This window comes from Phacochoerus africanus, chromosome 7 (assembly GCF_016906955.1).
Source record: "Phacochoerus africanus isolate WHEZ1 chromosome 7, ROS_Pafr_v1, whole genome shotgun sequence".
In the NCBI taxonomy this organism is placed as follows: Eukaryota; Metazoa; Chordata; class Mammalia; order Artiodactyla; family Suidae; genus Phacochoerus; species Phacochoerus africanus.
Genome location: NC_062550.1, coordinates 54698327 through 54719952, shown reverse-complemented (window position 1 = coordinate 54719952; position 21626 = coordinate 54698327). Strand labels below are relative to the sequence as shown.

Below are 21626 nucleotides of genomic sequence, written 5' to 3'. Positions count from 1 at the left end.
TTTCTTTTTAGGGCCACATCTGGGGCATATGGAAGTTCCTGGAGCTAGGGGTTGAATGGGAGCTGCAGCTGCTGGCCTGTACCACAGCCACAGCAATGCCGTATCCAGGCTGCATCTGTAATCTACACTGCAGCTTGCGGTAATGCCGGATCATTAACTCACTGAGCGAGGTTAGGGATTGAACCGACATTGTCATGGATACTGGTTGGGTTCCTAAGCCGCTGAACTATAATGGGAACTCCCTGATCTGTTTTATTTGAACTTTTCTGTAGCAATCAAGTGTTGCAGAGACCTTTAACATTTTTTTTTTTTTTAAATCAAACATGTTTAAGAATTTTCTCATCAGGTATTTCCCTAAAACTTGCCATAAGAGCTGGGAATCCTAGCTGAAGTTTAATCGAAACCATCCAGCAATAGACATAATGGGAGAAATGCAGTTTAAAGTGAATTACTGCACATTTGTCAAGAATGTAACTAAACAAACACCAGTTTCTAATGCTGAGGATATTTTAGTGGAAATGGTACACTGTGGGTTGCAGTAAAATTGGTAATGTTCTCTTTTGGAAATCAGTAGCGTAATATATAAAAGAATGTTATATGCTTATTTGTGTTATGGCAACTCTTTAATATGGTATAACTAAGGTATATCAGCACAAATGAGTGTTATGTTTCTGTTGAAATTATAATTTTGAATATTGTCTAAAACATGCAAAATGTCTGATGTAGGACTAAAAGGAAAAAATCAGCTTAATAGTTGAACTATAGCTATAAGTCAGGCAATAATTTGCTTATGTGAAAGCTCAAAGGGAGTTTGTAAAAAAGTTCATTCTGATGGAATGGTGTAGGATTAGGGATTTTTTTGTAATTTCAAAAAATGCCTGTTATTATTATAATAATGCTCTCAATTTTTTAAAAACTTCCAAGAGGAGGAGCAGTTAGTGAGTATTAGTGGGTATTTGAGGAAATTCTTTGCAGCCTTGAGATTTTCAAACATTTGGCTTTATTGAATATGGAATTTTCAAGTACCATTTGCCTTGATATTAGTTCAGTAAAACCTTATCTTATTGAGAGTAGGTAAAAGAAGGACCAATCTATGATAGTGAAAATCAGAAAACTTAATTTTGTATTACCTTTTGAGTATACAAATACAAATTAATGGTTTATTAAATAATGCTAAGTCACCTTAATGAAGAGCTTTTATATAGTTGTATGTGAAATTTACTAATAGAAAACAATTGACGTTCTCTAATGAAGGCTTTTTAAGAACTATATTTTTTGACCATTTAATTAACATTTTTAAAATTGTGATAAAATTCATATAACAAAATTTACCATCTTAATCATTTTTTGTACAGTTCTGTAATGTTAGGTACATTCATATAGTTGTACAACCAATCTATGCAATTTTTTTCTTGCAAAACTAAAATTGTATGTGCATTAAAGAAGTTTCCCATTCTCCCTTTTACCAAGCCTCGGCAACTATCATTCTACTTTCTATCTGTATAAACTTGATTACTCTAGGTACCTTGTATAAATGGAATCATATTTTTATCTTTTTGTGCCTGGCTTACTTCACTTAGCCCAGTGTCTTCAAAGTTTAACCATGTTGTAGCATGTGTCAGAATTTCCTTCCTTGTTTAAGGCTAATATTCCTTTGTATGTGTTTGCCAAGTTTTGTTTATTCATTAATCCATAGGTGGACGTTTGGGTTACTTCTACTTTTTCACTATTGTGGATAATGCTGTTATGAACTTGGGTGTGCAAATGATGTTTTAAGACCCTGTTTTCAAATCTTTTGGGTATATAATCAGAAGTAGCGTAGTTCCTGTTATGGCACATTGCAAACGGATCCCGTGGTCATGAGGTTGCGGGTTTGATCCCCGGCCTCGCTCAGTGGGTTAAAGCTCCGGTGTTGTTGTGGCTGTGGTGTAGGCCAGCATCTGGTGGGTGCGGTCCTAAAAAGCAAAAAAAGGGAAAAGAGATAGAATTGCTTATCATGTTGTAATTTTCTTAGCACCTACCTTACTGTTTTCCATAGCAGTTGCACAAATTTACATTCCCTACCAATAGTGCACAAGGGTCCAGTTTCTCCAAGTCCTTGCTTTTTTTTTTTTTTGGCTTTTTAGGGCCGCACCTGCAGTATATGAAAATTCCTGGGCAGCTGCGAGCCCATGCCACAACCACAGCAGTAGCCGCTCTGAGTTTCGCCTGCACCCTACACCACAGCTCATGGCAATTCTGGATCCTTAACCTGCTGAGCGAGGTCAGGGGTCAAAACATGGATACTAGTCAGGTTCTTAACCTGCTAAAAACCATGACGGACACTCCTATTTTTTTTTTTTTTTGATAGTAGCCATCATAACTTCGAGGAGGTGGTATCTCATTGTAGTTTTAATTTCTGTTTCCTTAATGTTTAGTCACGTTGAGCATCTTTCCTTATGCTTGCTGGCTATTTGTGTATCATATTGTGGGAAATGTCAATCAAGTCCTCTACCAGTTTTCTAATTGGATTGTTTGTCTTTTGTTGTCAAGATGTAAGAGTACTTTATGACTTACAAATATTTTACAAATATTTTACTTAATTCTATGGCTTACCTTTTTATTCTGTTGATTTTGTCCTTTGATGCACAGTTTTAAATTTTGATGTACCGCAGTTTATCTGTTTTTACTTTTGTTATCTATGCTATTGATGTCATATCCAAGAAATCATTGCCAAGTCCAGTGTCATGAAGCTTTCCCCCATGTTTTCTTCTAAGGGTTTTATAGTTTTAGCTTTTATATTTAGATTTTCGATCCACGTTGTTATCATTTTTATGCGTGATTTAAGAAAAAGATTCAGAAACTTCTCTCCTTTACATATGGATAGCCTGTTTTTTCCAGGACCAGCTGTTGAAAAGACTGTCTTTTGCCATCAAATGGTCTTGGCATCCTTATTGCTTGGCATCCTTATTGCTAGCATGGAAGAGTAAGGCATAGTCTTTGCCTCTTGTAGAATAACTTAGTGTTAGTATTTATTGATAATATTGACAAACCAATCTCAACTATTGCTATTATTATTTGCCACTATTTTTTAAAATTACATAGGAAAATTCTACAAAACATTTTAAACAACACTGAATACATTTTTATCTATTATATAAGCATGATGCTGTCATTTAATGTCAATGTTGTGTCCATTATATAATCAAATTCTGTTTAACAGTGCACCTATAGATAGGGCAGATATATCTGTTATTTATTTTAGAAAATATTAGAAAATACAAAAAAAAAAAAAAGGACCAAACAAAATAATCAGAGTTCCTGTCATGGCTCAGTGGTAAAGGAATCCGACTAGGAACCATGAGGTTGCAGGTTCAATACCTGGCCTCGCTCAGTGGGTTAAGGATCCCGCGTTGCTGTGAGCTGTGGTGTAGGTTGCAGACGCGGCCCCGATCCCACGTTGCTGTGGCTGTGGGGTAGGCTGGCAGCTACAGAGCCAATCAGACCCCTGGCCCGGGAACCTCCATATGCTGTGGGTGCGGCCCTAGAAAATACAAAAAAAAAAAAAAAAAAGGACCAGAAAATATTAATCATTAGGACTTAAGTTTTGCAAATAGATTTTTTGTAAATATTAATTTTGCTATTGTATGTTTTAGTTTGTTTTCCATTTGAGTAAGTATGTATCACATTCAGAAATGTTTTTAAAATTTCATATATAATTTTTATATAAAATTTTTATAATTTCACCTGTAATTTCAGAAATTTGTTTAAAGGAGAAAATATTGATAATTTTTGATAAAAATTAGTGTTATTTGGAAATTTTTGCCTCTTTCACTCCATAGTTTGTGTTTACTTAGTATTTCTATTATAACCAGTAGGAAATTGGTATGAAATGGAATATAGTCTACAGGATCTTTGTATATGAATATGAATGTGAAATTCCTGTTGTCATTAGTGAACTTAAATCTTTCTTTTTTTATATTTGGTTATGCCCATGACATTCAAAATTTCCAGGCCAGGGATCAAACCTATGCCACAGCACTGGCAATACTGGATCTTTAACCTGCTAAGCTCCCAGGAAATTCCTTAGATATTTAAATTGAGTAAATTCTTATATAAAATTTTTCTGGTATTCAGGAGTATATAGCATGTTAGATTTGAAGGCAACCTTTAAGATTATGCCAGTAATTTGGTTTTCTTTGTAAGAAAACCGAGACTCAGAGAAATGAAATGATTTTCTTGAGGATAGACTGAAAATACAAATGGCAAAGTCAGAATGAAAACCCAACTAATTCTGTGTGGTTTTACTGTAATGTACTATAGCGGAAAGGCCTTGGCTTTTGCATCACATAATCAGTTCAAATCCTGACTCAGTTCCACTTAGCCACCTTTATGCCAGAAAAGTCAAGTCACTCAAAACTGGTAGGTACTTTTTCTTCTAGCAGGTATTCATGTTCAACAGATTTCATTGACATGTAAGTGTTTCTTGCAGTTGTGGCCATTTTAAAGTATTTACCATAGAATTGTCATCCCAGTCACTCCTAGCTGAATAACTTACGTTTTGATAACTTCTGAGACTACATTTTGTATTTTGCAAATCAAGGACTCATACAAACTCTGGGGTAAAACTATAAAAAAATGACATTATTTATTTTCGAAGCTCACAGCAAATAGAATTTGTTGTATTAAATTTCTGTTCTAATATGTGACTCTTCTCCTAAATCGCTGGTCTCATTTGTTGGGTCACCATTTCTAGGATATAATGTTCGGTTGATATAGTTCGTCCCTTGAGTTTTATGTAACGTGGATCACTGTTCTTCAGGCCTCTTGTCCCAACTCCCCTCCTTAAAATTTTAAAACAAATTCTTACTAGCTTCAAATATGTATGTATCATACACATGTATGTATTTATACATGTGTAAATGTATATATGTATATTTGCACTCTGTTTTGATTTTGTTCATCATTTGACTTTTTCTTGAAGTTTCCTGGTGCTTAAAGTACTATATGTTCAGGCGATCCCTGGTGGCTTAGCAGATTTAAGGATCCTGTGTATTCCCTGCTGTGTCTGTTTACTGCTGTGGCACAGGTTAGATCCCTGGCCCAGGAACTTCCACATATCATAGGCACTGCCAAAAAAAAAAAGTACTGTGTGTTCCTTTGGGCCTAGCTTTCTATGCAAATATGAGAGATTGGCATAAAAAAATAAATAAATAAATATAATGTATATATAATAAATATATTTTGGTATTCTTATAGAGTATGTAGTTTAGGGGAAGGTCAGTCAAATATTCATTTATATAAAAATATTTGCTAATTGTGAGGTATGAACCAAAATGCATACCTAAAAATATCATATATTTTAATATTTTGGTAATGCATTAAGACTGTTTTTGCATGGTTGCATACTCAAATCAGCCAAATTTCCCATTTTGGACAAGAATGCAATACCTTAAAGGAAAAAAATTAGTCTCAATATGATACCTATGTCTCTCCTTTTACACAACTTCAGAATCCATAGAATCCTAACTTGATCATCAAAATAAAAGCCCAAAGCAAATTTTACTCGGTTACAGTGAAACCTCATCACACTTATTTTTCAGAGAGTGTGAAAACAACATGAGGAATGCATAAGACACTACTCTTGCACAGTTGCAGCAATTTTAGGCTCAGGAGCTTGATGAATTTGATTCTACATGTAAACTTTAAGCTTAAAGTTTAAGAACAACAGTATAAGTGTGTTTCTCTTAAAAAATTTAGGTGGGTTAAAGAACAGAATTACATATATTTTGCTATTCACTATTTCACATCATAAAATCCTAACATTTGTTCAGAGAGTTGGTTGTTAACACACTTAAAAAAATTAACTTATAAAACCTATTTCTCTGTCCATTTACTTTTTTACTTTAGTAACTTTTTTTGCCCTTTATCAGTGACTTCAAAAGATTAAAACTAAAATGACCCAGTGCAATTTAAATGCATCAGTGATTAATATCTAACATGCACTTTAAAAACATTTATATTTATAGTTATGTATTGTTCTACTGGTCCCAAACATTGTATGAGCAAAATAGGCTGCCTATATCCAGATACTCAATCCCTTTTAGACAATATCACTGTATTCATTTTAAGTGTTTCTTACTACTTCTGTTCTAAACATTTGTTTGCCTCTTCTGACTTGCCACATTATTTTGAATCATATATGGTAAAAATAAATCATGTTATAACTAGGCACCTTAGATATTTCAGTTTGCCTGGGTCAGTGTGAACTATAGAGTGCTTAACACCTTTCTTCTTTATGCTGTTTTGTTTTTAAACAGGCTAATAGCACGTCAGCTTGCTAAAATCCATGCTATTCATGCACACAATGGCTGGATTCCCAAATCTAATCTGTGGCTAAAGATGGGAAAATATTTCTCTCTCATTCCTACAGGATTTGTAGATGAAGACATCAATAAAAGGTAAAATTACTTTTCCATTTGAGATTATGTTTTACATTGCTTTGCTCTATATATAGGGTTTCAAAGATAACTAAGGTTACTGTGGATAAAATCAGATTTCATGTATCTCTTTGCATTTAAGTAAAATAAGCATTAATTCATTTGACTCTCAGAAAGTACTACAGAAATTTAATTGCTTCTCTTCCCCCAGCCAACTCTAAGGGGGAAAAAAGCAATCCCTATAAAAGTGGGGAAGTAGAGGGCCAGGAAACCAGTGAAGAACATTTATTTGGAAGTAAGCCTCATATAAACGATCACTATGATTGGGTAGATTTTTGCATTGTGTGTGTTGACACCATAGAGACCTTTTTAAAAAAATTCTTTTAGTAGGGAAGCTATTTTGAATAGACCTAAAGATCAACATTGGGGCAGTGTAGTAATATATGCATGCGAAAAAGTTTGGGTTGTCTTAGTTTACTGTGACTTTTTAAGTCTTAGAAAATGAGGTTGAAAATTCATTTACTGGAGTCTCAGCTTTTGTAAAACTTCAGGTCAAAGTGACTAAGGTATTTTATTTTCTGTATAGAAAAATTGTAAATCAGTATTTAGAATCTAAATTATATAATCATTTTTTCTTCCAGTTTTATTGAGATGTAGTTGATATATGGCACTGTATAAGCTTAAGGAGTACAACATAACTTATATACATTATGAAATGATTACCACAGTTAAGTTTAGTGACATCCATCGTCTCATATAGATATAAAATTAAACACAGAGAAAAAAATTTTTTGCCTTGTGATGAAAGCCCTTAGGATTTACTCTCTTAACAACTTTTGTAATATAACATACCACAATGTTAATGGGGCTGGTGCTGGCCCTCTGGTGGGTAGAACTCGGTTCTCTCTGGGGTGGGTGGTTGAGGGGCCAGAGGTCCCAGATCTAGTGTCAGCCTGCTGGTAGGACAGGACCCAGATCCCATAGGATCCTGGGCCTAATGCTGCTCTGTTGTTGGGTGGAGCCAGGTCTCTGGGTCTCTGGCTGAAGGGCTCTGGGATTCCCCAGAGTTGGTATCAGCCCGCCAGTGGACAGAGCTGGTTCCTGGCACAGCTGGCTTTGGGTTCTGGGGTGTCCAAAAGCTGTCATTTTGCTGGTGGTTGGGGCTCCCTCGGTGGCCACCTGAGGGACTGTAGGTGTCCTAAAGTTGGTCTGCTGGAGCAGGGGTGGGTCCTGGTGCTGATAAGCTAGAAGGAGGATTCCAGAGTGGTGCTTGCCAGCACCAGTGTTCTGGTAGAATGAGCTCCCCAAAATGACTGCTTCCAGTGTTTGTGTCCCTAGAGTGAGCTCCGTTTGCCTCCTGCCTTCTACTAGGCTCTTGAAGATCAGCAGGTAGAAAGGGAAAATCACTTTAAAATAGTGAAGTAGATGGCAATGGTTGAGAGAGTTGAGAGGCAGTGTGGTATTTTGTGTGTTAAGACTACAAGGCTCTGGAGCCAGACTGCCTGAGTTCAAATCTCAGTTCTGCCAATTAACAGTTCTGCTGGGTAACCTTGGAGAAGTTACTTGTTTCCTCTTCCATAAAATGGAAATAATAAGGGTAGTATATTTACCTTTTAGGGGTTTTATAAGGATTGAGTTAGTATATATAAATTGTTTAGAAAAGTGCCTGGCTAAATAAATGCTTAAAAAATATTAGCTGCCATTTTAAAAATTATAGTTATTGTTATTCAGAGAAGGTTACTTTAAATCCTTGAGGTTAGTGATACTCAGGCAAAGCTGGAGATATGCTTAAATAAAAAAGCAAAAGCACCTTGTCCCAGTAGAAAATATACAACTAAAACATTAAATATAATCAAAATATTAAAAACATTTTTCATATCTTCCATTCCTTTTTGTCTGTACATGATTGTAATTATGTTAATAATCCTTTGAGTCCTATTATTTCCATTCAACTCAGTACCTTTTAAATAAATTCTTGAAAATTTTGCCCTTTCATTTTATTTTTTTTTGTCTTTTTAGGGCCACACCCATGACATGTGGAGGTTCCCAGGCTAGGGGTCAAATCGGAGCTGTAGTCGCTGGCCTACACCAGAGCCATAGTAACGTGGGATCCAAGCCATGTCTGTGACCTACACCACAGCTCGTGGCAACGCTGGATCCTTAACCCACTGAGCGAGAGTAAGGATCAAATCCGCGTCCTCATGGATGCTAGTTGGGTTCATTAACTGGGTCACTATGGGAACTCTAAAATTACACCATTTTAAAAAGCTCATATAAGGATTTCTATTGGAAGCTATGTGTGGAAGAGAATGCAGTAGTTGGGAGAATACTGGTAGCAGCCACCTTAATAGGTACATTCATTAAAGTAAATTCAGTGATATAGAATCTGTATTGTGTTGAAAATAATGGAAATGTAAGGGGTAATATGAGAAGCTGTATAGAGAAAGAATGAAAAGAACTTGGCTTGAAATATTAAGGGAAGAAAAGAAAGTAGACAAACAGCAATTTTGTAAGTCTAATGGTGCTATTGAGGAATTAATAGCATTCTATTTTTGTTCCATTTTATTTTTATCAAATTATTACAAATACAGCATAATAAACAGTACAGAAAAGAGTAGGATAAAAAGCCATGATTACTAATCTTGTTTGCCATACTAACTCCCACCTTTCCCAGTCTGACTGCTGAGGCAATTCTCTGTAAAGATGAGTATGCTATATGGTAATCATATAATATCATAATATTTATATGATTAACAATTGTATGATTATCATATAATGAGTTGATTCATTAATAGTAGATAATCTGTTGAGTTTCAAATGTGATTTAGCTGCATTCACCCTTCCAAGCTTGAAATAGATGTTTTAGTTCTTTAATGGACAATCTTTATAACTTTAAATAATATACTTAAACCTATTTTTATTAAGCTTGTGTCTTGGTTTTCCCATCTATCAAATAGAGATAAATCTAAAACATTTAGAATAGTGTTAGTAAATGCTAGTTATTAGCTAATATATATTACTCCTCTGTCCCAATTTGTAATGATAAATTTTTTAGTTTTCTGCCCTGCATTTTAACCGTGGCTCAGTTTCTTTTTAATCGTGTTTAAGTTTATTATAATGGTTTTGCTTTATTCCAGCTTCTAAAATAACTGGCTTGTTTTAAATGAGAAGTCTCTGCATTTAAATGGAAAGAACTTGGAGTTCCCTGTTGGGGCTCAGCAGATTATGAACCTGATTAGTATCCATAAGGATGTTGATTCCATCGCTGGCCTCATTCAGTGGGTTAAGGATATGAAATTGCTGTGAGCTGTTGGTGTAGGTTGCAGACACGCCTTAGATCCTGCATTGCTGCGGCTGTGGTGTAGGCCGGCAGCTGTAGTTCTGATTCAACCCTTAGCCTGTGAACTTCCATATGCCACAGGTGTAGCGTTAAAAAAGCCAAAACAGTAAATAAATGAATGAAAAAATAAATGGAAAGAACTTATTAACAGATATTTTTTGGTATGTACAGAAATATCGAATTACTGTGTCATGCACAAGGAAGTAATATAGTGTTGTAGGTCATGTATATTTCAAAACCAAACTAATTCAGAGAAAAAGAGATCAGATCTGTGGTCACCAGAGGTAGGGTGTGGGGAAGGGGGAATTGGATGAAAGTAGTCAAAAGCTTCGATAATATTCAACATGATAAACTAACATTGCTATGTGTTATATGTGAAAATTGTTTTTGTTTTTGTCTTTTTTTTTAGAGCCTCGTCTGTGGCATATGGAAATTCCCAGGCTAGGGGCTGAATTGGAGCAGTAGCTGCTGGCCTATGCTACAGCCATAGCAATGCCAGATCCAAGCTTCATCCACCATCTATGCCACAGCTTGCAGCAGTGCTGGATTCTTAACCCACTGAGCAAGGCCAGTGATTGAACCCACATCCTCATGGATACTAGTCAGGTTCTTAACCCGCTGAACCAGTGGGAACTCTTGGAAAATTGTTAAGAGAGTAAATCATGAGAGTTTTCATTACAAAAAAAATACATTTTTTTCCTTTTATTTTGTATCTATGAGATGGTGGATGCTCACTAACCTTATTGTAGTAATCATTTCCTGATCTATGTAAGTTAAATCATGCTGAACACTTTAGATTTATACAGTACTGTGTGTCAGTTATATCATAATAAAACTGGAAGGAAAAAAAAGAAAAAAAAGTTTTAGTTTTAATGAAATTTCAAAAAAATGTCATTAACATAAACAATTTTTTTTTTTTTTAAACTAAAAGGTTCCTAAGTGATATCCCAAGCCCTCAGATTCTTCAGGAAGAGATGACTTGGATGAAGGACATTCTTTCCAACCTGGGCTCACCAGTTGTGCTTTGCCATAATGACCTATTATGTAAGAATATAATCTACAATGAGAAACAAGGTAGGTATTTGACTTTAGCAGTAAGTAAAGTTTTTTCTTTATGTTCTTAATGGTCCTTTAATCTTTCTGTCAGTAAATTAATTCAAATGCAAAGGTTAAAAACATGTATGAAGTCATCATTGTTTTATTTTGGTTACAGAGTCATGGTATCTGCTAAATTAGGAATATATATTCTCTATATATTTGTATAAAATATGTTTCTTAGAATTGGTTTATTAGAAACAGTTTTTGGTTTCTGTTAAAGAGTTTAAGATGAAAAAATGATAAAACAACTTTGTTTATAAATTTAACTGTAAATATTTGGTAATTCATGGTTTGAAAATGTATCTGCTTGTCATGGGATTTATTGAAAAACCAAATAACATTGCACTGCGTTATAAACACAGAAATTTTTTGAGTTTTGGGTGGGAGGAAGACAGCAGTATTAGAAACAAATATGTTTCCAGGTTTCCTATTATCTGTTTATTACACTGATTTGTTAGATATTTTGATGCTAAGGAGAGAGCCACAGATGAAGGAAATTTTATTTGTAGTTGCAGAAATTTTATCTACTAAAGTAATAATCAAGACACTCTATTAAATTGTTTAATAGTTTTTGAGGTATAGACAGTGATACTTTTTGTGAAATGTTTTTTGGGATTGTTCCTATCTTGCCGTATTCAAATTCTCTGTTTTCATAATTGAGAGACACATGGCTGTATTATATTATTGGATAAAGTGGTTTGAGGTTTGGTTGCTAAATGGTAGATGCCCTTCAGTACCAAACTGAAATTTAAAATACAGTTTTGGTTGAAAGATTAATATTAACTCAAAAAGTCTCTTTGAAACTTTGAAGCTATTGCATTTTTTGGGAAACCAGTTTTGAAGATAGGTATTATAGTTGGAAAATTATTTTGAATTCAGGTGTGCTATTGCGAAGATATTAAAGCCAAAGAATTCTGACTAAGTGGTCATATTATATTAAATTATTATTTATGACCATTCTTATCAGATTGTAAGCTGAGACTGTTGTAATGCAAAAGCTTTTAATATTTGTAACTGACTTTAACTTGAAGAAAACCAACCAAAGAACACTGTCAAGGATCATAGACTTAAGTACGTATTTTCCAAAACATGCTTAAGTACCTTCTATATTTGATATTCTAATGTAGACTAGAGATTCTATTTTTTAAAAAGTTTTCGGAGCCAACATCTTTATTTCGAATGTCTTGAAGTCTTCATGGAATCATTTTGCTAAAATTTCAGTTGTACACTAAAACATCAAATACTTGACAGTGTCCTTTAATTTATTACTATCCACTTATTGTGTGTAATTATCATAGTATATATATACTACATTATATACTAGTAACCAAATCTCAATGCCATTTATTAGACAGGAGTATTAGTTATACATTAAAGTGATGTATTAGCTTTTAAGTTCAGTGCAAGATCTAACAACACATTATTTTATGTAATGGAATTTCAAGTGAGGGTCTTCATCTTACTTTTGAAGTGGACACTCAGCTTTATTTTTAACTGCAAGTTAATTAAGAGAATCTGTTATTTCCTTTGGAATATAATTTTAACTTTTCATATTTTTATTTTATAAGTTTCTTTGGCATATTCATTTCACAGAACAAACTTGCTTATAAACTAAAATATAAGGGACCAAAAAAATCAGATTACTATGTCTTAGGTATAAAAAGTCAATTTTTACTTTTTTATTTAACCAGTTGCCTATCTAAACTATTGATAGTGATATGAAAAAGTTCTCATTTTCAAGTAAAATATTAATGCTTCAGTCTGGCTTTAAGAGTTCAAGATTGTCATTGTTTATTTTACCAAGGGTTACCTAAATCATATTTTTGTGTCTAATTTTTTTTCCCTACACAGAAGAACAGAGCTCACAGTTCAATAAGTGTATTATGTTGATATAGCTTTTAGAGTTTGCCCTAATTCATAGAAGTCTATTATGTACCATTTTTTTGTTTCTTGTCTTTGTGGTTGTGTTTGTGTGTTAGTTATGGAGATATTCTATAATTTTTTTCTTACCACTGGTTTTATACTGTCCATTTGAACTTTGCAGCATTTTTTAAAAAAAATCGAACCCTGTGTGATTAGTTGATACGTAAGCATTAAGAAAACATGGTTGGAATGTTGTTCAGGTAAAAGCTAAAACTCATGAAAATGTGGCTAGAAGCTTATTCTTTTTATTATTCTGTTTCACATTCAGAGCTAATGGATTTGAAGTAAGGTGACTGACATATTTGTCTTAAGTTATAAGGAAAAGTAACATACCTCATATTTTAAAAAAGTAAATTGCATAAATGTAGTAAATTTAATAAGCAGAAAAAAATGTATATTTGAGTTGTAGCATAGCATTAGTACTTGTAATTATAATATCAAGGAGCATTATTAAAATTAGAAATGTGCACTGCAAAATTCTTTAATTAACTTGTTACCTTGTTATAGCATCTAAGAGCCAAGTGTTGTCTTTTGGAATTAAAATAGTTTCTTTATAGAATAAATGATTAAGCTGCATATTATGTTCACAAATTTGACTTATTATTTGTTAAGTCATTCATGTGATTCGAGCTCAGGGTTTTACCTTTTTTACATATAAAGGTGCAAATCACAGGACTGTCCTTTGCATCATCAAGCTTGGTATCTCTTTAGTGTGTTTCAGACCCTTAATTTCTTGGAAGTACAGGTTTTAGTTTACACTTCGTGAATTTATCCTGTATTATCATGAAGTCTCTGCATGTACTTTTCAATCATAATAACTTAGGTTTTTGTGTATTGTAACTAGATTAAAAATCTCTAAGTAACTCTTAAAAGCAGATACATTACTCTTAAAAGAGTAGCAAACTCTTAAGTAATTTAAGAGAAGTCAAAAAGAATATAGATTTTGGAACTAAGCACGCTTGGTGTTCAAATCCCTGCTCAGTCACATATGATGGTAAGTGCCATTAGACAGGTCATTTTATCTCTTCATTAAGTGTTTAGTTTGGTCCTTACTCTCTGCACCAGAATCACTGAGGGTACTTGGAAAAAGAGGTTCTTGGGCTCTATCCAAAACCATCTGAACAAGAATTTTTGTTGATGGGCTTAGGGCACTACATGTTTAACAGATTTCTAGCAAGTGCTTATACTGCTGATAGTCTAGAACTTTTATTTGTTTTTTTAAATTTTTTTTATTTTTGTAACTTAGAGATAATATCTCCTTGAGATGGTTCCTGAGAAGATTTTAGATGATGCCTGTAAAGTCTAGCACCAGACTAGATACTTAGCAGCACTCATTTGCAGCTATTATACCAAGGTAGGAGTTGGCAAACATTTTCCAACTCGGTAGTACTTATTTTAGGCTTTTCATACCATATTATGGGGCTCGGTAGTACTTATTTTAGGCTTTTCATACCATATTATAGTCTCTGTTTCCACTATTCAACTCTGTTGTGGCACAAACACAGCCACATACTGTTCATGTAAGTTATGAACAAATGTGTGTGGTTGGGTTCCAATAAAACTGTGTAGAGACAGCCATTGGGCTGGATTTGGCCTGAGAACACATTGTTTGCCAACCCCTGTATTATGTTTATAGGATGCATTATACAAAATGTATCTGATTCTGAAAAAGGGAAAATGGTTGTTATAAGCTGGAAGAATTTATGCTTCATTGGCATAAGATGATAGCTCAGGTTGTCTCTAAGTGCATTGTGTAGATTCTATCTTAACTATAATTTGAGTGATTAATGTGAAGTGTAAAAATGTATATAAGTAAGTGTGTATGTACATATATGTGTTTGTGTGTGTGTGTATGTACATACATACACAAAGACTGAGCACTCTGCAGTTTATTGGCATTTTCACCTGCGAATATTATGGGAATTGGTAGGCATCACAGAAGAAGTACTGCTTCTACTTGTTTTCATCATGTCAGTTGACAGGACTCAGGAGTATGGGAGAAGAGTAAGCTTCCTTTCTGAAGTTGATGGTAGCTGTCAAGATTTTTGAAAAGTTAGTCAGTGCCAGGAATTAGGTGGTTGGTAAGACAGCGGCCCATTCCTTGTCTTCAGTGAAATGACATCTTAAAAAGGTAAGAAAAGAATACCTAATGATAAAATGATAGAATCTGTTGCATAATAAGAAAACCCAAAGCAGTGGTTCACGCCTGAACTGTAAGACTTACCAGTCCTCTTTTAAATTAACAATTAAAAAGAATTTAGGCTAAGAGGAACAAATTTCAGCATTGCTTATTGACTGACTTCAAATCTATTATTTTAATTTCAACTCATCTTTTAACTGCTGTAGTAATTGTTAGAAGTAATTGCTAAAGCTTTGAGTTTGTTGTCTCATGTCTTGATACTCTGTCAGAATGTTTATTGGTGGCTGTTTTGTTTCTTGTTTTCCCTTCATTTCTTCATAAAAGCTCATGTAAAGATCTAATACATAACTTTAAATTTCAGTAATGGCAGCCATTGATTGTTTACTCTGTCCACAAATACAAGAAGCTGATTTACAGCTATTTAAGGAAATACAAATGAGTGGAAGAAAAAGAAAGCTTTTCTGGGAATTATAAACTAGGTTTTTCTTAAGAGTTTTAAACAATATAAGTAGAAAATGGGTGTCACCATTCTTAGCTACTTGATTGACTCTAAATCTTACCCTCTTTACTATTCATGAAAAGGGATTGTTGTAGTTGTGGTTATTTTACTGATGTCTTAATGAGAGGGTATTTTTTTATTTTGAAATTTAAGTAAATACAAATTTATTTTTTAATTTGCTAACCTGTTTTCCAGGGTGGAATTTTTATGAAGGATAATCTTAATCTTGTTTTAACTTATATTCTAGATCACTATTAGTATAAAATATCTCTAAATCAGGTAATAAAAAACTCTTAAATGGACCACAAAAACCTGAACTATTAAGGAAGAGCTACCCAAACTAGGTATTGGTTTAGTGTTCTTTACTCACACATTCAGCCCCATGGTATGTTCAATCATATGTTTGAATGAGAATGTCAGAAATACCACACTTTGTTCCTTAGTATTTCATGCTTATTTTCTCACCCCAACCCTCATATAAACACCTGTTATCATTGTGTCTGAGCATTCTCTGCAAAACCTCCATTTATTTCACTAGCATTTGAATATTTCCTGTGTACTAGGGATTGATTGCTCTTCCTACTTCCCTGAAGGGAAGCCATGCCATATAGTGGAGGAGTGAGATCATTAAAACAAATATTTGCGATCAGAATGATGAGTGTTATGGTGAGGGTGTACACTTCCAGGGTAAAGTAACTGGACACCAGAGTGAGAGATGAAGGCAGAGTTTCCCAGAGAAGAATACTTCCTTTTTCTGTGTAAAAGAGAAAGCATTTTGCCAACATTAATGTAATCATAGTTTCTTTTTCCTTTCTGTTCTCTTTCTGCCATAGCTAACCCTATAGAGCAAGTGGAATGATTTGGAAAGGTTTTCATGTTTTCACATTGGTTATTTTGCTTTTTATCTTTGTCCTTTTCTCCTTAACAACAACAAAATAAAGGAGTCCAAATTAATGGATCATATGAATCATATAGTCTTAGTTTAACAAACTAATTTTTTTGGTTTTCACGTAAATATTTGTTTATATTTAAACTATACTGAGATTTGAGCAGTTTAACTCAGTAGAATGTGTAATTCATTACTGTGAAAGTATACAAGAAACATAGTTATAAAAAGAAAAATGTACTTTTTGAAAATTCAAATTATAGTTTTATTCATTAATCTTATGCTTTTCCCATTAGGTCCTAGTCAATGTGCTGATTATATACAGATAAAATATACTCTTAGCCCTTAAAGCTGTTTCTTTACTTTTTTAGAGATCAAGGATCCCTTGAGAATCTGGAAAATCTCCTCAGAATATGCACATACACACAAAATTTTGTGTAAAATTTTAGGCGTATTTTAACTTTTCCACCCTAGAATCTCCAATTAAAACTTTGTCTTAAAGAATTAACAAAGATAGGAGTTCCCGTCCTGGCTCAGAGGTTAATGAACCTGACTAGTAACCAGGAGGTTGTGGGTTCAATCCCTGGCCTCAGTGGGTTAAAGATCCTGCATTGCTATGAACTGTGTTGGAGGTCGCAGACACGGCTCGGATCCCACGTTGCTGTGGCTGTGGCATAGGCCGTTGCTGTGGCGTAGGCTGGCAGCTACAGCTCCAGTTCCACACCTGGCCTGGGAACCTCCGTGTGCCATGGGTGCAGCCCTAAAAAGACAAAAGACAATTAACAACCCAAAAAAAACAATTAACAAGATAGTCATGCCATATGAACTATTAATTATTAAAAGTGATGTGAATATTCCTATAAATAATTGGAAATTTTAGAAATTAGAAGTTTTGTAGGAAAAAGTTGTGTAATTTTTGTTGGTAGGAAAGCATTTTCCAGTAATTTGATTTTTCTGGCACCCGAAATAGAGGCAGGCCTCTGTGATTTTACTTTGTTGCAGAAGATTAAATTTAAGGTTGAGTTCCACTTTGTTTGCAGTAGTTTGAAAAGATAGTTAATGCAGATTAAAAACATTTTTTTTTCCTTTTAAGCTTTGTGTCTTGTAAAATGTGAGTTTGCCAAATTTTCTTCATCTGCTACAGATTAGGTATGCCATTGTTGCTGCCATGTGGCGGCGCACCCGTGCTTCTTAAACGCACTGACTGGAGGTTTATCGCATCACTTGTTCACATGCACGGAGCCTGGTAACAGCCTCATCTGTATCTTGTTAGATTCATTTTCTTATTTTTAAAATTTTAATTGTTTATAAACTCAACATAGCATTTAAAAATAAAGGCTAGTTTTAATGAATTAATGCTACTACAAAAAGTCATAGCTAAAATTTTCATACTGAAACAGAATTTAACTTTTGTTAAAATGATCTATGCTTTACTTAAATTGTATTTACTCTGCAAGCAGGCATATTTTACCTGCCGTCTTACTTATATTTGCCAAATTCTAAATATAATTTTGAAAATTGAAATTGAAGCTTTTGTTTATGTGGCAAAAGTAAGCTTCAGGACTGGGCTGTGTATTTTTATTGGCATGTTATAGTTAATATGAGCTCTACAATAATTTGTATTTAAAGAGCTAAAGCAGTCAACAGCTGCAATATAAAAACTGTTTATTAAAACTATTCGGTTGGCTTAGTACTACAACTTGGTAAGTCCTCTGGAATCCTGATTTCTTGAAGACTAGTGAATATAGGTATTTCCCAAATCATTGTCTTTGGTCTCTTCATCCTAATCTTTTTAAGCTGTCATCTTCTCCTCCTAAAAGTAGTATTTATTGTAAAGAATTTAAAATATAAGGAAAAAAGGTCACTTGTCCCTCATCTTAACTGAAACTAGTAAAGACATTTTGTTTTGGTTTATTTCCATTGCTCTTTTTTTTTTCCCCTAAGTACTATATATTTTTTTTCCTCTCTTCAAGCATAATATTTTAATAATTTGGATCACTGTGTTTACTATTTTGTGTCTTTTTTCATGTAATATTTGTAATTCTGGTCATGATTTTTGAAAATGAAATTTTTATCATGGCTGTAATTGCTTTGTCATGATGATGGTCTTGCCTAGAAATCAATTTAAAATATGTTCTAACTTTCCATTTTGCAGTTTATTAGTAAAGTGATCTGTTAAAACTTATTCTGCCTTCCCATTCTGCAGCTTAGTAAAGTGATTTGGTTAAATTTAATATTTTCTGTGGGATAGTTTAGTTTTTGTGAATTCAAGCATTTAAATTGGTTGAATTGCAGTGGTTTATGTAGTCACTGACCTTTAAAAACCTTTTGTTTTGTCAATACGTATATAGATTTTGGGCTTTTTATACTTCGATGATTTCACTTATTTTACTTTAGACTTGACTATTTAAAAAAGTTTTGAATTATATATTAAATGCAGTTATAGTAAATTTTTTGCTTTTGTGTAAAATACTCCACTTGCCATGACATTTTTGGTCATATTGTTCTCTTTTCCAGAGTTTGAATATGATCAACATATCTCCCCAATTTAAACATGTAAATCTGAATTAACACAAGTCAGTTCAAAAGCTCTTTTATCTGGGAAAAGCCAGTGTGTATAGACCAGGAATTGGTTTTGTTACCTCAACTTCATGTTTTAAAAGATAAGCTATGCATTTTCTCAATATCAGCAGCTAAGAAACTATTCTAACAGCCGTCTCTGTTCATGTGTCCTTTTTAACTGTTGAACCCTTATTAGCCTTTGGATTTGTGATTCCCTGGTGTAGACAGTGACCCATTTATATTTTTATTTTTTTTAATGTTTCTCTCTGTCTTCAACTTTTTCTCATCTCTCTTTTAAAAAAATAGGACCTATATCTTTGTTGAACCAAACCCTCAGAGTACTCAGTGCTCAAAAATGAAATGTTCCTAAGCCAGAGTATGTCGCTTGACTGGCAGAACAAAAGAGTCTTTGGAGAATTGTAATTAAATATGCATATATATATATATATATATAGATAGATAGATAGATAGATAGATATATGGCACTAATTTAGAATAGGAATCTCTTTATATAAAAATTCCTCAAATTAAGAAATGTTTAAAATCAACTATAACTTTGCTTTTACATGATAAAGCAACCACCTTAATCCTGATCAAGTATGCTATTGGAAACCGTAGTTATGTAGCATCTCAGGAAAGTTTGATACCAACTAACTTCTCAAATTAGGAATGTTGTTAACGTTGATCAGCAAGTGCTATAACAGCAGGGTTCACAAAATTCAAGTCTTTGAAAACCTGTTTTTGATTTCCATATGTAGATAGCTTGTCAATTCACTGTTGGAGTATCACAGATTAATTTTTTGTTAAAATTGCATAGATATTTAAGTTTCCAAAGATTGTTTTCAGTTCTAATTAAACTTAAATTTTTACGTAACTGATGCCCCCGTGTGGTTAAAGACATATTTTGCTTTTATTTGGTCTTGGAGTATGACTATATTTTGGCTTTTCTTTAGTATAGTGAACATTAATGTTCACAAAGAAGCTGTTGACCAAGATACATAATTTGAATTTTGTAAAGCTCATTGCCATAAAATTCACAGCCTTACCCTGTATTGTCTCAGAAGTGCATGTAACCAAGCACATACAATGAGACAAAATATTGGAAGCTATTTAATTACAAATAGCATAGGGATTTTCTGATCCTGTATGTGATTTCTTATGTCTTTGTTTTTGTGTCTCACATAGGTGATGTACAGTTCATTGATTATGAATATTCTGGATACAACTACCTGGCATATGATATTGGAAATCATTTCAATGAATTTGCAGGTAAAATGCAGAGAATCAATGTTCCTCTGATGGAATAGCATTATAACTTTGAAAGGATACTTTTAGGAATTTTTTTTTTTTTTATTTAAGGAAGATCATCTGGGGCAGGAGCAAAAATTTTTATTTTCTTCCTGACCTTTTGGTTTTTCTTAATTATTGGAGCAAAAAGATGACAACCTCTTTGTTAGTTTCTGAAGAAAAATAAGAAAAAAATGATGGTGACTTTTATTAAGAATGCCATAGTGTCAGTTGCTTCATGAATCTCATCTCATCTAATTTTTTCTACACAACAATTCTGTGGGTTGGGTAATACTCCGAGTTTACAGATGAGTAAAATGACTCACCAGGGTCATGGTATAATGAAGAGAACCAAAATTTGAAAACGTTTTTTTTTTTTTTAATCACATAAAAAAGCCTTTGCTCTTTCTATTTGCTTTCTTGAGCTTAACCAGAAAGCTCAAGAATTTTTTTTTTTTTAATGTTTGGCATTGACTATAAATATTTGAAAAGCTGGTTAATTTTACTCTTGAACATAATCTTTTATTACCATCAAATATAAAAGTTTTAAGTTTTTAAAAAAAATTTAAGTGGAAATAATTTAAAATGAATTTTTATGGCTATACTTAGAAACATGAAATGCTCTAAAACATGAATTCCTCTGGATGGTTTACACTTAGTAGGAATTTTTCATCACCGAATTTGTATACATTTATGTATTCATTTATTTTCATATATTTGTAAATTACCAGACTGGGTGAAGAGTTGGGGGAAAGTTTTAATTTACATGTTTTCAATTATTTCCCTCCACCAAACTTAGCGTGTTCAGGCCATATCCTCACATTCATGTTGTACATATATATCCGTAGGAAGGAAAGCAGTTGTGCATATGAAGTATCACCATATTAGTAATATAGTTTATTGCCGTGGAGACAAAAGAGGAGACTTCAGTGATCTTAATATGATTTTGTGTAGAAAAGAAAATGAGCTAAAACTTAAAAGTTAGGTAGAATTTGGATGTGCACATGGAAGAGCAAGGAGGACACTGCAGGAAGAAGGAAGAAAACTTCAAGGTGAGTATACCTATTTCTGTAGGGTATAAAATTCATGAAGGAGAATAGAGTGTTATAAGACCAGAAAAGTAAGTTAAGAGCAATTTTTTTTTTTTCTCTTTACTGCCACACCTGTGGCATATGGAAGTTCCTGGGCTGGGGGTGGAATCAGAGATGCAGCTGCGACCCGTATTGCAGCTTATGGCAGTGCCAGATCCTTAACCCATTGAGCCAGGCAGGGATGGAACTCACATCCTCACAGAGATAATATTGGGTCCTTAGCCTACTGAGCTACAGTGGGAACTCCTGGACCAACTTATGAAGAGCCTTGAATGCTAGGCAAAATACTATGAACTAGATTAGTATTTTTCAAGCTACATGTCATGAGATCAGGTATGTGGCATAATTATTTTAGCAAGGAATGGAAAAGAAATAGAAAGT

General features: G+C 33.6%; 1 protein-coding gene across 1 annotated transcript in view; it reads left to right on the top strand.

The window, feature by feature from the left end:
- ETNK1 (ethanolamine kinase 1) overlaps window positions 1-21626 on the top strand; it is a 55885-nt gene that overhangs the window by 20626 nt on the left and 13633 nt on the right. Inside the window, exons 3-5 of the mRNA XM_047787400.1 lie at window positions 6300-6440; window positions 10691-10833; window positions 20053-20136. Of these exons, the coding sequence (XP_047643356.1) occupies window positions 6300-6440; window positions 10691-10833; window positions 20053-20136 (368 nt within the window). The remainder of the gene's footprint in view (window positions 1-6299; window positions 6441-10690; window positions 10834-20052; window positions 20137-21626) is intronic.